A 16,389-nucleotide genomic window follows, 5' to 3' on the forward strand; every position below is an offset into this window, starting at 1 on the left:
GTTTTTACCCGGCTGAAAAGAGGATCAAGTACAGTGGATGGTAAAAGTAAAATTTTAAACTAAATTAGAGAAAAAAGAGTTTGAACCTCACTCGCCATAACCTATTTAACATCGCTTAATAATTTTTTCGATGTTTTCTGGTACATTTTTAATAGGAGAATGTTACGAATAAAATTACAGTTTGTTTGGTTCCAATAAAAAAAATCCAATTTTAAAATCTATGTTTTAAAATGCAGGCGATAGACGGGACTATTTCATCCATTAGAACTTTAGTGTGATATTTTTTTTTTTTAATTAAGGCAATTTCAATATTTTACTTTCCAACTATATTTATTCTTGTCAATAGGCATGATTAAATATAAATTTACAATTATGAATTAGTACTGTTTTTAGTGTCCTAATTTAGCGGTCTTAATAATCAGTAGTTATTATGCAATTAAATTTTGAAGCCATATATTTACAATATCTATCGATAAAACTATACGATAAGGATCGATTTATTTTATATACATGAGACTATTGAATGTACCTATCACTTGGATTAGTTTTATGTTGATGTTTAAACAGAAAGGACGCACATAAATGTGATAAAAGCATTTGCAGCATTTTAGTGTAAGTAAAATATCCTTCTACTTACAGCTTCTTCAAAAAGTAATTTTATTTTGACATCATACAAATGCCAATGCAAATGTATTTTAACAATGCCATAATTTCACTAATATAGTATAACATAAATGCATAAGTTTAGATGGATTGATGGATGAAGGTATCTTCAGAACGGCTCTACGGATCTTGATGAAATTTGGCACAGATGTAGAACATAGTCTAGAAGATCACATAGGCATATGATCATATTTAGTATTTTTTATTTTTTTTAATTTTGTTTTTTATTACACGCGGACAGGGTCGCGAGTGACACCTAGTATTACACATTGTTTATTCAGAATTAAAGTTATTCAAGGACGATTATGTTACGTATACAATGGGAATGTCATTTTTAATGGTAATGATTTATTAATAGGACTGAAAAAAAACTATTATAATAAAACCGCGCGAAATTAAGAATTAAACGCAGAGTATACATGATAATGAAGAGAAATATTTCAGTAGTTACAGTGGTATAGTCCACCAACGTAACGTAGCTACCCTACCGCTCAGAAGACAAGCGTGAAATGGAGATATTTCCGCATTTAATGAGTGCCGTAAGCCAAATTTTTGTCTTATTAACTCTCACATAATTTCCTGATAACAAATGGTACACTGAATTTGACGGGGGTGTAATAAACGGGAAAAGAGAACATCCTTTTTCAGTTTGTCCACTCATCTGCCATTGGTCATTGAAATTGCATAAATATATACAATACATATCCTATTATTTACTTAAGATTAGATAATGCATGCCAATTGATACTTGACAAGTCTCTTTGTTGTGAAGTTTGTTGCCTTGTACTTAAAGGCGTACATTGTATTCATTAAGGTATATTTTCATCGTTAAGTTGTAATAAAACACCCCATTCTATTTACCTTGTTAAATCTATGGTGTTATACCGTTTATGACTGACATCTCATATAGCGTTTATTACAAATCTAGTAATACAATTACATTCAATGTCGTAAAATTGTTACTATATCTAATACTATATAACATATATTTTAATCTCGTGTCTTCGGTACTACCGCATCCTTCATCAGCGATGTTTTACTATTCCCGCCATTTTTTGACAACTGACATATTTAGTCTGTAAAATCCGTAGAGCTGTATCGCTTGCTCTGTCTTAAAAAGTGCCCCAAAGATAGTTTAGAACATTTCTTCGATTTGTGACAATTATAATGATATATGAATAATATTGACGATTAAACAACGAGCACATAATTTATTACAAGAGCACAATCAATTTCGTTGTTACATCCCACACATCTTGCACTCTACTTCGCGCCTAAATCTTTCGTTGTTCTTTTTTATTATCTTTTTAATTCTTTTTGGTGGATTGTCGGTTATTAAGTTATGTTGTTCATTTTTTTCACAAAACAAATTTACATGTCTATCATTCTCCTAGAAAAACTGATAAAACAATATGTTTCAGTACCGGATTCAGGCAGTGGAAACTCATATTTATTATGCACTAGTGGTCGCGAAATTTAAAAAAAAACTTAACAATCTTCCAGACTAAGTTCTACACCTGTGCCAAATTTCATTAAGATCCGTCAAGCCGTTCCAGAGATACCTTCAAACAAACATCCATCCAACCATCGAAGCATCCAAACATTCGCATTTATAATATTAGTTAGATAAATATTGTGTCGCGCTAATTAACTTATAAGTTCCTTGTTATATTTTGTTAGTGACCCGTCAAAATTGAACAGTCTCAATAACCTTTATTGGTTATGTGAATGATAATGATAACTGGCCGAATGAATCCAGTGATTTAATCTATATACATGTGACCCAAATTTACACTTATATAAGTATGTCTGTATGTATGTATTACACGTGCTTGGTACAAAGGGCGTAAATTGCCGCTTTGCAATGTGTCACGTTGAATTCTGATAAGACAGCGCATTGCAAAACTTCAATCACATATTGGGAAAAACTTACATTTACTTACTTTTGGAGCTATTTTAAGTTATTTAGAAAACATAAACAAAAAGTTATGTAAACAAAAACATTTTTAACTTTATTAGCACGTAATAATGATGACCTTGTTGAAAATGACGTATAATGAAATAAATGCATTTAATCTGCAGATATGTCAAAATGATTAAATATGTATACAAATGGTGATTTCAAAAACTTTTATCATAAAGATTGATACGATCAGAACTACTTCTCTTAATCTTCGCTTCGAAATAAAACTTTTCTTACTTTGTTACTTACTTCCCAAATATAAACGAATCGGTCCACTCGTGCAAATAATCCTAGCTCGAAGACAATCATTTCAGCAAAGACTCATCTGTTATCATATTTAAAAACTGTGCGATTGAACTAAGATTACTAGAAGTATTCTTGCTAACTAGGCATTGTCATAATAATTTTATTATTTTTACACCAATCAACTTTGTTAATAATTATATCTAAAAAATAATAAATATAGCTAATAAGGAACTGGCCATTATGATGATTTCATCTGCATTATAATAGATAAGGTATAGTCAACGAAAACGTTTTTATGGTCTTGTCGTTTTATCGCTTTTTCTGTATTTACTGCATTGACTTAATGATCCCTCGGTATTTGTTATAAGCCAACATTGGTCATAAGTGTATCCACAATTCAGTTGAACAAGATTGTGTACAATAATTTTATCAGTTATATTCGTCACGCCGTTGCAGATTGTTGTACCATTCATTAATTGGTATCGCTTTAAATAGGTTGTGCTCATATTTAATAAAATAATATAATTTTAGACAATGGCGAAGTCTAAGAAAGAAATCCGGTCGAAAGTTATGAAGGAGGGTGAGTTCATCCCACCCGACGGGGGATGGGGCTGGATGATTGTGCTCGCTGCTGGTTTTTCTAACGTAAGTACTGAATTGATTCTAATAAGATCCTTGTATTCTTATATTTGATCTGTGTTTATTTAAATAATTTTTATGCAAAAATATAAAATTAGAAAAATCATTCTTCAGTGAATGCAATAAGGAAGAATCCAATTTTATCAGAGTCTTGTAAAGAGTCATTGTCACAGTAATGTAAAGAGAAGTGTAACGTTCTTAAAATAAAATTGTTTAATATTTTTTTTTAATACTTTTTCACGAATTTAGTCTAAACGTACACCTGAAATTAGCTTAGGGGATTTAGAAACGATTTGATAAATCAAAAAACAGAAGTACTTGGTAGAGAATAGGGGATTAGCAAGAAAAGAAGACATGTATGTAAATTAAATATTCTATAAAAAATTTAATTTAAGTTTAAAACAAAGTAAGGTCAGAAAGATCCACTGATAAAAAGGTTATGGCCAATTTGTGATTAAAAGTTCCATTTCACGGTTCCGTGACATACACTTATAAAATTGTTGATAACACGTGACATAAACGACATTCTATTTTTTTTTACAAAATATCATTTATATGTTTAATATATTTTATGACTACCGGAAAAATAATTGCTAGACGTAAATGCAATCATATTATGTATATATAAACAACCATTGTTTTCCTCGTAAATGGATGTCTGACTCATTGAGTTGTGAACTATTACCAAGAATCTACATAATCACATGTCATATAAAACTTCCATGAATGATTAATTAAATCTCGAGTACATACAATTGAAATATATATTAAGTAGTTGAAAATTACATTCTTTCATATCTTGGCCTGAAATTTATTTTCTATCTTTAATTGATCTATGAACTTTATCTGACCTTCCTTTACTTATTCAAAAACTATATTGAAATTTTAACTATAGACACTGCACATTTTACGATAAAACTCGTAAAATTCATTATAATTTCTGCCAAATTCTCACATACTTATATACAGTATCGGTTCTAGCGGTACCCTGCCTGGTTGAGTTTTCTGTGGCGCCCCTTTTCTACCATGCATTTGAGGGGTTAACAGGGTTACGTGAGACTGTATAATTCGCAGACCTGTGACGCCCCTTTCTGTGCAGTGCACTTGGCGGTCACCCAACCACTACCTATTCTAACGTCGGTAATGAATAACAAAATGGCCGCATTTGCAACAGCTGTTCCTGTCAATAGCAAGAAGTTGCAAGAGTTACATATATATGTTTTCCTACTTCTGTTACATACCTTTTTCTCTTCTAGTTGTTCGCGTTGCCGATGCTGCAGCAGTTCGGTCTCCTGTTCCGCGACAAGTTCGCTCGGCTCGGCATCAGCAGCTCGGAGACGACTACAATTATCAACATGAATTCGGCGCTTACCTCTTGCGTCGGTGCGTGACGCGCCTCGCATGGTAACTCTCTGATACCATACCGGCCGATTCTAAGTATTATTATGTTAGGTACCAATTACAGCTTTATTAAGAACAAGTTAAATTTTCCTAAGTCAATAGCTGAATATTTTGCTGTGATATGAAGGGCATGAAGCTAACTGAAGAAATCCTATAAATATTTATATGATAAGTATGTTTACCAAACCAACTCCAACTAAGTAAGACCAGTCTTACTTAGTTGTAGTTGAATTTCATATTATAGAACAACATATGGCTAATCATGTTAGTTCTGGAAAAAACCTCTTAAATTCATTCGTTATTATACTAGGTTTGAAAGATATTTATAACATTAACCACAGAAGTATTCATCTTGTGTCTCTTTGCTTTCATTATTTTTTCAGGCGCTATATATAATTAAATATCTAATCGTAACTGAACTAAATAGAATGTAATGCAAATTGTGAATTTTTTAAACAAAATAATAAACAGGGTTGAATAAAAGTGATAAAATAATATTTGTTTACGGTCTGCGCCAAAGAAAAAAAGTAGATTGCTATTGTATGCTCCATAACCTTAATATAAAGTTTATCAATTCGTTCATTAACCTTTTGCACTTTACAAGATAATATTCTCACATTGACTACCACGTGTTCTTTGTTTAAAGTTTTTATTTATTATTATGAAACGCTTGAATATTAATAAAAAATGAGAAATTTAATTTGTATTACTTTTTAAGCCAAATAATTTCTGTTTACAGGTTTGGCAAATGGACCAGTGTTCAAAACGTTCAGCTATCGTCAAGTATCTCTCACGGGGGCGGTCGTGGTCTTCATATCTTTACTTTTGACAACCTTTTCTTACAATTTCATGACATATTTATTGTCATTTTCAATACTTTATGGTAAGTGAGATTACGTAAATTATAATTTAAATATTAAAAGAAGCGATTATTATTGACATATTAATCGAATCCCACTCACAATCATACTTACAAAAACTATTAATTAGATTTTAATAATAAAAACCATTTATATTTATCTTCAGGTGTCGGATATGGTATTAGCAGTTCAGCGAACGCCCTCGCATTAAATACATATTGGAAAAAAAGAAGGCGATTAGCTACTGGTCTATCATGGACTACAACAGGGATGGGGCCCATGCTATGGCCGCATATAATAACAGGACTATTTGCTCTTTTCGGAGAAACTGGAGCAATTTTTATAATAAGCGGACTCTCACTCCACGCAATAGCTTGCGCACTTCTATTACAACCAGTGGAGTGGCATTCCAAATCACCGAAAGAAATAGACGAGGAGAAGTTGTTAACACCAGACCTGCTAAATGACCATAAAATGCCTGAAGAGAGTGGTTATTTCAGCCAAGTCTCTAAAATTAAAAATCTAAGCGTATTTTCCAGCCAATACCTTTACAATGAAGATGATCCGGTAACTCCTGGTTATGAAATTACGGACCCCGGCATCCCGATGATGTTAAGAGCTAATGATGGATACTTCAGTCAGTCGAGGCAATCGAAAAGTAGAATGTCTTCTAGAGATGGCTCCAATCGAAACTCACGCCTTAACTCCAAGAAACCCTCTATGTCCAACTTACTTGAAAATAGATCAAGAAAATCTTCCACTTTATATCTTAACGAATCTAAAAAGAATTCATCTGCAAATTTAGGTGCACTAGTTCAAGAACGTGAAGGGTACAAACCAAAACGTAAAACGTCCATCACATTGGATACTCAGATTCCAGAATCCGAAATAGAAGATTGCCCTACACTTAAAGCTCCCCAAGATTTAAAAGCAGAGGAAAAAGCTGCAGTAGAGAACATAGATCCAAAAGAAGCAAAATTTATAGCTGACAGAGCTGAAAAACATTTTGCAGGCAGTAAAAGTATTAAATCGTTCAAAATGGACGGTCAATATGGAGAAAAATATAACAAAGATAATCATAGCAATGTTTCTTTTAAAAATCAAGAAGAAAACGATGAAAAGAAATACCTCAAAGACAATCACAGTAATCAATCAAATCGTACGAGAAATCGTAGGAAATCGAATAACTTTAATTATGAAAGTGAAGTTCTTAAGCAGGCTTCATTAAAATTAGAACAGTACTTAAAAGAAAGCGAAGATAAGTCTCAAAGCGATAAATTTAAGCTTCTGATAAACAGTCCCGTAGAAGATGACGTATTTGACGAGAAGAAAGAAAAGATAAAAGAACATGAAGATGTTGAAGAAGAACTAACTTTTTGGCAGAAAGTAGCGATATTTTTCGATTTAGACCTATTACAGGATTTTACTTTCATTAATTTAATGTTGGGTATAACATTAGCAAATTTTAATGAACTGAACTTTTCTATCCTTACTCCATTTATTTTAGGAGATTACGGTATGACAAAACCACAAGTGGCATTTTTTATGTCACTGTTAGCCGGAGTTGATCTTTGCGTTAGATTTTGCATTCCATTTATTGCTGGAAAAATTGGATGGGACAATAATTCCTTTTTCCTTTTTGGAGTATTATCGATGGCTTTAGGTAGAGTAGGTAAATATGTTTCTGTTATTCAGTTTTTGTTTTTGTCACGTTTATATTCTTTTTTTTTGTTTACTAATGCGCTAATATTGTTTCAGTTCTATCTTTCTGTCAAACATATTCAGTAGTGCTCCTGGTAGCAGTTATGATAGGTTTCGGCAAAGGGTTTCGAACTGTGTTCATGGCTCTAGTCATTCCAACTCACGTACCGCTGCACAAGTTACCAGGTGCTACGGGCATACAACTGCTTACCGCTGGAATAGTATATCTAGCATTGGGACCTGTAGTTGGTAAGAATTTATTTATTTGATGATAAAATAAGGTACATGAAAACACAGAGTATTAAGAGAGATTAGTTTTAAAATTTCGGATAAAATTAAATTACATCAAAAGTCGTCAGACGTTATCACATTGACAATTTTATGGACGTTGTTAAATGTTATCGCATTTTGTCTTAAATGCGGATTAAATTTTCTTCCGCTTTCTAGCTGTATCAATTTAATCGGCTCGTTTAACTACCAACAATATCTTATCAAGGCCTATAGTAGTTTAAATATTTTATACTTATTATTTTAAAATAAAAATAGTTTATGTTTATCACTGGTAACGTCCTCAGTAGCATTAGCTGGTGCTCGAATGGTCCGCTCAAGCGGTAGAATACAACAACCACATAGAACACAGACGTGAAGTGGGAGTATTTCCACATTTCGACTAATGAATGTGTTTGTCGGAGACCAATTTCTAGTCCTCTTCCCCTTTTCACCATTTTCTTTTAAGGCAAAGATGGGAATGTGACCTGGATTTGACTTTTGTGCGAACGTATAGAAAGGGGAAAATTTTGTTTTTCTGTGCGCTATTCCCCTTCTCTGACCATTAAAGGTAGACAAAGTATTAGCAACGCAACGTTTAAACTTTGTAATTTTTTTTTTACTTTTTAACTTTTTTTTTTTATTTTTTAACTTTGTAAATCATCAGTCTCATTTCATTACTTCGGCGAAATCAGGTTCCCGCTTGTTAAAAAAATTACTGTCGTTATACATACTGAATAATTAACATAAAATTGATCTCTGTATTTTAAATGTTCAATAATAACCTTATTTTAATACACACAATACTATATATGTCTTAAATAAATACATATTTTGTACATACTAATTAAGATCATCTATGTTTCTACTGTTTTTCAAAAATTTGGGTCGTAAATGTCTGGTTTACTTTACGAATTTTTTCTATGTTTCTTTTTTAATTATAAATATAAAAGTACTAAATCAAAAATGTTCTTAATTAATTGTTACACTAGCTTTATATCACCATCGGAGATGAATAGATGAAACATTTAAACTTGTTTATTTTATTTCCAGGGTGGATCAAAGACAATACCACAACTGCAGTGACTCTGCATTGTCTGAACATCTTCACCTGGCTGACGGCATTCTCATGGGGCTTAGAAAAATATATCGCAATGAAACGTCAGAAAAATGCAAAAGAAGACGTTACTAAGACTTAAATACAAAGTACATTGTGAACATTAGTAAATAGGTTAAATGTGTTCTAGAATTCGTTGATTGTATTCGTTCGATTAAAAAAATGTTAATTAGACGATGTCGAATGCCGCTGGAGGTCAGACGAAATGTGACGTTGTGTCAATTATTTATCTATCATGTGTTAAGTTTATTGTTTCTTAAGTTATGTTTGTGATAAATGTTTTATTTAGTTCGTGTTTAGATTTGTGTAACTACGCGATGCGTTTATAAACGTAAAAATTTTAGTGCCAATTAGATGTTTCATTTTATTAATGAGATTATAATTATTCTATAATATTCGGTAAGCTTAAGAAATCTATTTTTTATACATTTAAGTAATAGCATGAAAGGTTGAATTTTACGAAACATGTTTGTTTAAACAGTAATAATGTACCGGAAAATGCAATATAGGCAGACTATAAAATAATTAATACATGTAACTAGTTATATAGTTAATAGAATACTGCGTTATGTGTTTTAATTTTTTATCTTAATTCCTTAAATAGGTTAAAATTATGTATGTTTTAAAATATTACTTCCGTAGTTTACAAAGTAAATTATGCTTGTGAAATTTGCTTCAGATTGTTTTATTCACGCCAGCGTAATTCCAAAACTTTTAATGCCAACGTAACATAAAAAGTGAAAGAAGAAAATCTATTATATTAAAGTAACAATGTGAATTGCGAATGTTTGGATGGATGGATGGATGTTTGTTTGAAGGTATCTCCAGAACCGGTCAACTGATCTCTATGAAATTTGGCTTATATGTAGATCATAGTTTAGAAGAACACATAGGCGACTTATTATGTTTTTTTAATTAATCGTTGACGGAGCCGCTGGCGACAGCTAGTATCTTAAAAGCAACATTCTAAAGTTAATTAACCTCTGTCATAAATAGAAATTTGCTTGGAAATATGTACTGAATGGAATATGTTCCTTTATTATTCATGGCTTTCAATTTCCAGCAGGTCTATTAAATGCCACTTCCGAATGAATGTACTGAGTGCCGACATAATTGAGTTACCTACAGGAAATCCTCATTAATTCATTCATTGATGTATATTTACTCTGTTCACTTTACCAATTCATTTTTTTATATTATAAGGTGGTAAACGAGCAAATTACCACCTGAATTCGCCGAAATAGCGAAGCGACCGCTTTCCAAAAATTTCCGCAATTGACAATGCATTGCTTTCCTTTGATCAACGGAGGAATGGACGCGCAGAACCACCACAACAACATCCGCTAAATCCACTTCCCCTTACCATCCTTCCTTTATAAGAAAATAGGTGAAAAAAAGAGGACTATAATTAGGCTTGTGGCACGCACACTCATCACACGAAACGCGGAATAACTTCACGCCAGTCTTCTGTGCAATCGAGGTACTACACCAATCGAATCAATCAAATCATGGAACAAATGTTACGTACTCTATCACAGTTAATTTTTTTCTAAGTGACTGTGAGTTTTCGCTGTCTTTACATGTATAAGAACATTGTTACCTGTCTTTTCATTTAAAAGCTTTTATGCGGAATACGCTTTTAAATAGGTGTTAAGACATTGGAAAGTCACGGTCAGATCATCCTAATAAACTGAATAGTTCTTTAGGACTGTATTAAGTAACGTTGACATTTAGATACGTAACTTAATACATAATACGCGTGTTAAGACATATTTTTTGGAGAATTATCGAATAATATACCTTGCCATAAGATACTTTCGACGCAACAAAGAAGAAACGGAGTTATTGATAAAAAATAATAATTCATCAAGATTTTAGTATTATCTGGATGAATGGAATAGTAGGAGATACTGCCCTCCGAAGGGAATAGCAGGTTCATGACTAGTCTTATTTTAACGAACGAAAAGAGAATCAGCTCATTTGTTTAGTATAATATACAATTTTAGTAGGGTAGAAGAGCTAGAATTATCTAATATTGGGAAAAGATGTAAAACTATAAAAAGCGATTTTAAAACATCGACTTTAACACCTTATGATTTTAATCTAGTCATAAATGGATTGCTTATCAATTCATTGGATTTAGTATATCGGTCAATGCAAGTATATTCAATAACCAGCAGGTGCACTTTGTTATTTTTGTCATTATTGTTAATGCCGTTTAAAATCATATATATTATATTCTCTAGATATGATAATGTGAAGATACATTGTCTTGTAATATACAGTTTGACAAACATCTCTGACTCTTTATATCGCGGTTAGTTCAGTCAGAAAATACGTAAAACCTACTTAGGGATAGAAAATTGATGACAAGACAGCTACAGTATAGACCGACAAAGTTATCTGACCTGGTGGGGATAAGTCAAACTAAATTATGATAGCTTACTAGCGCTCCTCTTTTAATGTCATAAACGTGTCACAAGATCCTTTACTTTATGGCGTTATATAGGGGGTTAAAAATAATAATATAAATTATTGTGTCAAAATTAGTATGAGTATAAACTCATACTAATTTTGACACAATTGACAATGACGATACGATGGCGATTGTCACAAATATTCGTGCTAGACCCAATGATAACAAATAGTTTTAATGCAATTGAAAAAACAATGGAAACCGGCAGTTATATATGCCTTTAACAAAAGTATCATCAACCGTTGAAAAGAAGGAAAGTTAGATAAGGATTTATCAAGTAGTTTATTAAAACGATTGACCTTTGCTGACTCTAACATTCCGGAGAACACAAATTGAATTAAGGTGTCATTCCATTCGTGTTCTCATCGTATTAATTTGGTAAACGCATTGCCGAAAAACATAAAATATATATATGTATCTCCCATTTTTTTAAGAGAAGGAGAGAATCACCATAGGTTTTTGTACAGATGTCTCGGCAGTCAGAACTCATAGTTAAAATTTTGTACGTCACAATTCACAATGGCACTAACATACGAAACCAGTAAATAACAAACACTCGAGCTAGTGATTATTCTATTGCTATTAAGATCTAAATCATTATACTTATCATCTTTCAAGTCAGTGTTTTTTCTTTATTTATTTATATTATACAATAACAAACTTTATGTTTCAATCAATACACTTCAATGAAAAGGAGGTCGATAGCTAAGTAGATATAATGTCAAGTATTTGATGATTAAAAAATGCAATAAAAACTTCATGCATCCATGTAAATATTGCTAATCCTTATATACATGACCTTTTTTTGGTGTCGGGGGGGAAATCTTCTAAAGATACCCTGCCTTTAGGGGGAAAGACAAGGTTATGTGGGATTTGACCCACTAAAACCCCCTCGGTGGCATATACATGACCTAGCAGACACTTATGTATTACATAATTAATAAATATTACAATTCATTTTGAGTAATAATCCATTGTTTAATCAAATTCATTTAAAGTAATAATTAAAAAAGTAATCAGTAAATAAATATAATCCATTGCGTGATCGTATTATCGTTTGATAAATTTGCATCTTATTTTATTAAAATTTGCAGTTGAATAAAAATGTACACTGTTGCTAAACGCTATATCTAAAAACTGGTATCATGATTGAGCTCATTTATTATCATATCAACAGATATCACAGTATATTTGATATAAATTTATACATTATTAATTTTAATGAATTCTTACATTATTTGTTCGTCGTGCTACTTTTTGGTACATTGAATTGAATTTACTTTTCATTGCGTATTTTATTATTTTTTTATTTATCGTGTCTAATTCTGGCATAACATAATTGTAGACTTTTCTTATACTTGATATGATAATTATAATCTACAAAAGATAAATATGCATTGCCTTTATAACCGCTGACTGGAGGTTAACGTACTCATTCAGAAAATGCAAGGTACAAAGTCTTTATATAAAACGTTTGCGGTAAATATAGTTTTTTGTTTTAAATTTAAGTGTAAATGTAATTAAATTATGTCATCGGTAATAATTTAATCATAATTGTGTTGTACTAATTTTGAAAATTAAAAATATAGTAAATGAATAAAAAATAAGGAAGCCATTGTAATGTTCAAATTGTCAAAATCAACAAATAATTTTAGTAAGATAGGCGAAATGTAAATATTTCTTTAAGCCAATTAAACCTAACGAATGATAACAAGGAACATAATAAAGTCACACCGATAAGGAATATAGAAATATCCGTCGGCGTACAAGTTGCTCGTCCCGTTGCGACAGACTTACGTCCACGTTTAACTTCTGTTAAAGACCACTCAAACTGATGAATTGATACTGGTCAGTTCAACAGTTCAACAGTCAAGGTCTTTTATTAAATCTGATACTAAACTGTACAACCAAACGATAAATAATTGTAATAATAAAGTGATATTATAGTGGAGAAATGTGAAATTGTGCGGCTGTATTAAAGTGCAACAATTTAGATAATTTTGGAGCTTTGTGTTGAATTGGTTGATGCATTTGTTATGATGACTACTAAAGTTCCGCCAGATGGCGGATATGGATGGGTGATAACATTTGCTTACGCCCTAAATAACGTAAGTACAGATTACAATACTTTGCCTTCATTAAACTTTCTACCATTTTTTCTATGACATCAATTACAACTGTATTCTTGCTACCGTGACAAATTTTATGTAACATTTAGCGAAAAATTAACGATATCAATATTATCTGACTTCAGACTATACATTATGTATTCGAAGTTATTTTATTATATACCTTTTTTCAACACTATGTAATTAACCGTCGGTTTCTGAGATTAAAATCTCTGCATAAAACATATCGTCATCCCTGTCATTATCTTTGACAAAACAGACATAAAAATAAGTTTCATACGGAGATTTCAGAAACAAGGTTGAAAAAAGATTAATAACTTGACGAGATTTTCCATCCTTTCATTATAATTATAACATTACTTAATTCTAACGTTATCGCCGATTAATTAGTTTGAGTTATCAGAACGAATATTTAAACGAAAGTGTTAACTACTATATTTTGTTTATTAAATTAACGTTCCTTATTCGCAGGTTGTGGTGCTTCCCCTTATCGCTGGTTTTGCTCTAGTATTTCAAGAGGCTTTTGAGGACACAGAAATATCAGCAGCTCAGGGAACATTAATAATTACCCTTAACCATGGCATTGGCATGCTGCTTTCATTCTTCGGTGGTCCAGTGCTTCGGAGATGGGGTTACCGAAAAGTTGCTGTGTTTGGTGCATTGATGATCTCTTCCGGACTTATTTTGACTTCGATGGCCAACAACTTCTGGGTCTTCTTACTGTCGTACGGTATTATTAATTGTAAGTGAAATTTAATCCAAATCTGTACATGATAATAAAATAGAATGTTTGCCAGTCTGTCCGTAAGTCTGTCGGCAAGACCGCGTTTGTTCCGGGTAATCTCCGGAACGGCTGGAGCTATTTTGATGGAAAGGTAGCTGATACACGCGGGCATGTTATAGGCTTCTTTTTTCAATTCTGCGCTGACCAAGTCGCGCGCGACCGTTAATTTGTTTATAATATTATATTTTGTTTTTGTTTCAATTTAATTGTAACTTTATTCTTTTGTTTTGTTACAGCAATGGGAGTAGCCGCAGTCATGGCTGCTTTCACTTTAGCAATAAACTCATTCTTCAGAGAGAAAAGAGGGAGAGCAATAGGTGTTGGCATGTCTATTACAGGCTTAGGTACAATCCTGATGCCCATGTTAATGAGCGCCCTCATGTATTCTTACGGTTGGAGATACGCAGTACTAATATTGGGTGGTTTATGTCTCCATTCTTTATCGGCTGCTCTTTTACTGAGACCAGCAAAGTGGTATTTAATTAAACCTCCAGTTTTAGAAGAAATGAAACCATTGAATAAGGAGAACAATGAAGAATTGATCAATGATAGCGTTACAATTTCGTCTAAACTAACAGGTGAGTATTATTTTAACAAAGGAAACAGAAAGAAAATAATTAGATCTTAAATATAATAATTTACATGTATATTACTTCAGATTCTTTATCTCTGCCGAAACATGAAGAGCCAATAGAAAACGGCGTGCACTCAAAAAGTTTGTCGATGAGATCTTTAAAGAACGCCAACAATATACAAACGAGGAATGCTGTCTCGCATCCAGATATAAGTAATAAACCACCAGATCCTCCGCTATCGGAGTCACGTTACAAATGGTGGGAATCTCAAGAAATTAATTTGGGAAGTTCAATTAACATTTTTTACGAAGAAGAAAACATCAAACAGCTTAAAGCAAAACAAAATGAGATTTACATCAATGAAGATGAAAAACCTAAAAGTGTCTGGAGCAGATTCATTGATTTTTTCGATTTAACTTTATTAAGTGACCCTATATTCGTCAACATCATGTTCGGATTATCGATGGCTTCGTGTGTGGAAATTAATTTTTCTTTACTCTTACCAATAATTCTCAAGGACATGTTAAAATTTGAGACGGCGGATATAGCGAAACTTATGGCTGTAATAGGTTTTTCAGACACGCTGTTCCGTTTTGTGTCTCCCTTCATTGGTGAATGGTGTCACAAACCACCAAGAGTGATGTACTTAATCAGCTTGATTATGATCATCTTCATTCGTAGCCGTAAGTATACGTTTATCTAACTCTTTAAATAAAAAAACTTTTCAAATGATTTTGTTAATTCCCGAGATTTTCCATTCTAAATAAAGTCTTTAGCTTTACGTACATGTTAAATATTTCCAGTGATGCTGGTTACTACGTCTTTCACGGGGATGTTGTTCGTGTCTTTGGCTATCGGAGTAACAAAGGGAGTTCGCACGGTTTACATGAACATTGTTATCCCGAGCTACGTACCCTTGGAACGGTTGCCCTTCGCTTCTGGCATACAGATGTTCTTCAATGGAATCGTGATTATTACTCTAGGATCATTACTAGGTAAAAAGTGAAATCGTCACATTTGTTTTTTTTTATTATTATAATATAGTAAAAGGTGGTAAACGCAAACAAGAGGCTACTTGTATTTACCAAAATACCGAAGAGACCATTTGTCATATGCATTGCCTTTAATCGACAGAAGAGGGGGATTCGATTTGAATTCACACGTGTGAAACGTTTACTTATTTATTTATAATTTAAACTTAGTTAATAAAACAGTTACTTTAAAATAAGGAGGTATTGTACCCATCTTTATAGAAATAAATTTCCCTCATCATATATTTCCAGGTCGCATGCGAGAGGCTTCGGGCACGTACAGGCTGCCTATAATAGTGTTAAACTTAGTTACATTTGTCACTGTGGCGATGTGGATCATGGAATTCTTGTATTTTAGAATAAGGAAGAAAACTTCAAATGAAACAATTGATGCTTAAATTAAAATATTCTTAATTAAACGAGAGTACATCACTTAATTTTTATATAGATTTATGAGGTTTGTAAATAAAATAAAAGTATTTAAGTATACATTTATTTACATATAATATTTATAAGACATATTTACAATTTATTAGG

At 32.2% G+C, this 16,389-nt stretch overlaps 2 protein-coding genes across 2 annotated transcripts; both read left to right on the forward strand.

Annotated features, from left to right (window-relative positions):
• Window positions 1-544: 544 nt before the first annotated feature.
• On the forward strand, window positions 545-9,253 carry LOC106713560. Its single transcript, XM_014506384.2, has 7 exons — window positions 545-612; window positions 3,404-3,517; window positions 4,768-4,894; window positions 5,652-5,795; window positions 5,939-7,444; window positions 7,531-7,722; window positions 8,794-9,253. The coding sequence occupies exons 2-7, from the start codon at window positions 3,407-3,409 to the stop codon at window positions 8,937-8,939; spliced, it is 2,226 nt and encodes a 741-aa protein (XP_014361870.2). The 5' UTR covers window positions 545-612; window positions 3,404-3,406; the 3' UTR covers window positions 8,940-9,253.
• Window positions 9,254-12,958: 3,705 nt separating this feature from the next.
• On the forward strand, window positions 12,959-16,296 carry LOC106713518 (monocarboxylate transporter 9). The gene is made up of 6 exons (XM_014506331.2): window positions 12,959-13,441; window positions 13,934-14,204; window positions 14,483-14,824; window positions 14,905-15,504; window positions 15,625-15,816; window positions 16,105-16,296. The coding sequence occupies exons 1-6, from the start codon at window positions 13,370-13,372 to the stop codon at window positions 16,248-16,250; spliced, it is 1,623 nt and encodes a 540-aa protein (XP_014361817.2). The 5' UTR covers window positions 12,959-13,369; the 3' UTR covers window positions 16,251-16,296.
• Window positions 16,297-16,389: the final 93 nt, after the last annotated feature.

This window comes from Papilio machaon, chromosome 5, assembly GCF_912999745.1.
Source record: "Papilio machaon chromosome 5, ilPapMach1.1, whole genome shotgun sequence".
NCBI classification, from domain to species: Eukaryota; Metazoa; Arthropoda; class Insecta; order Lepidoptera; family Papilionidae; genus Papilio; species Papilio machaon.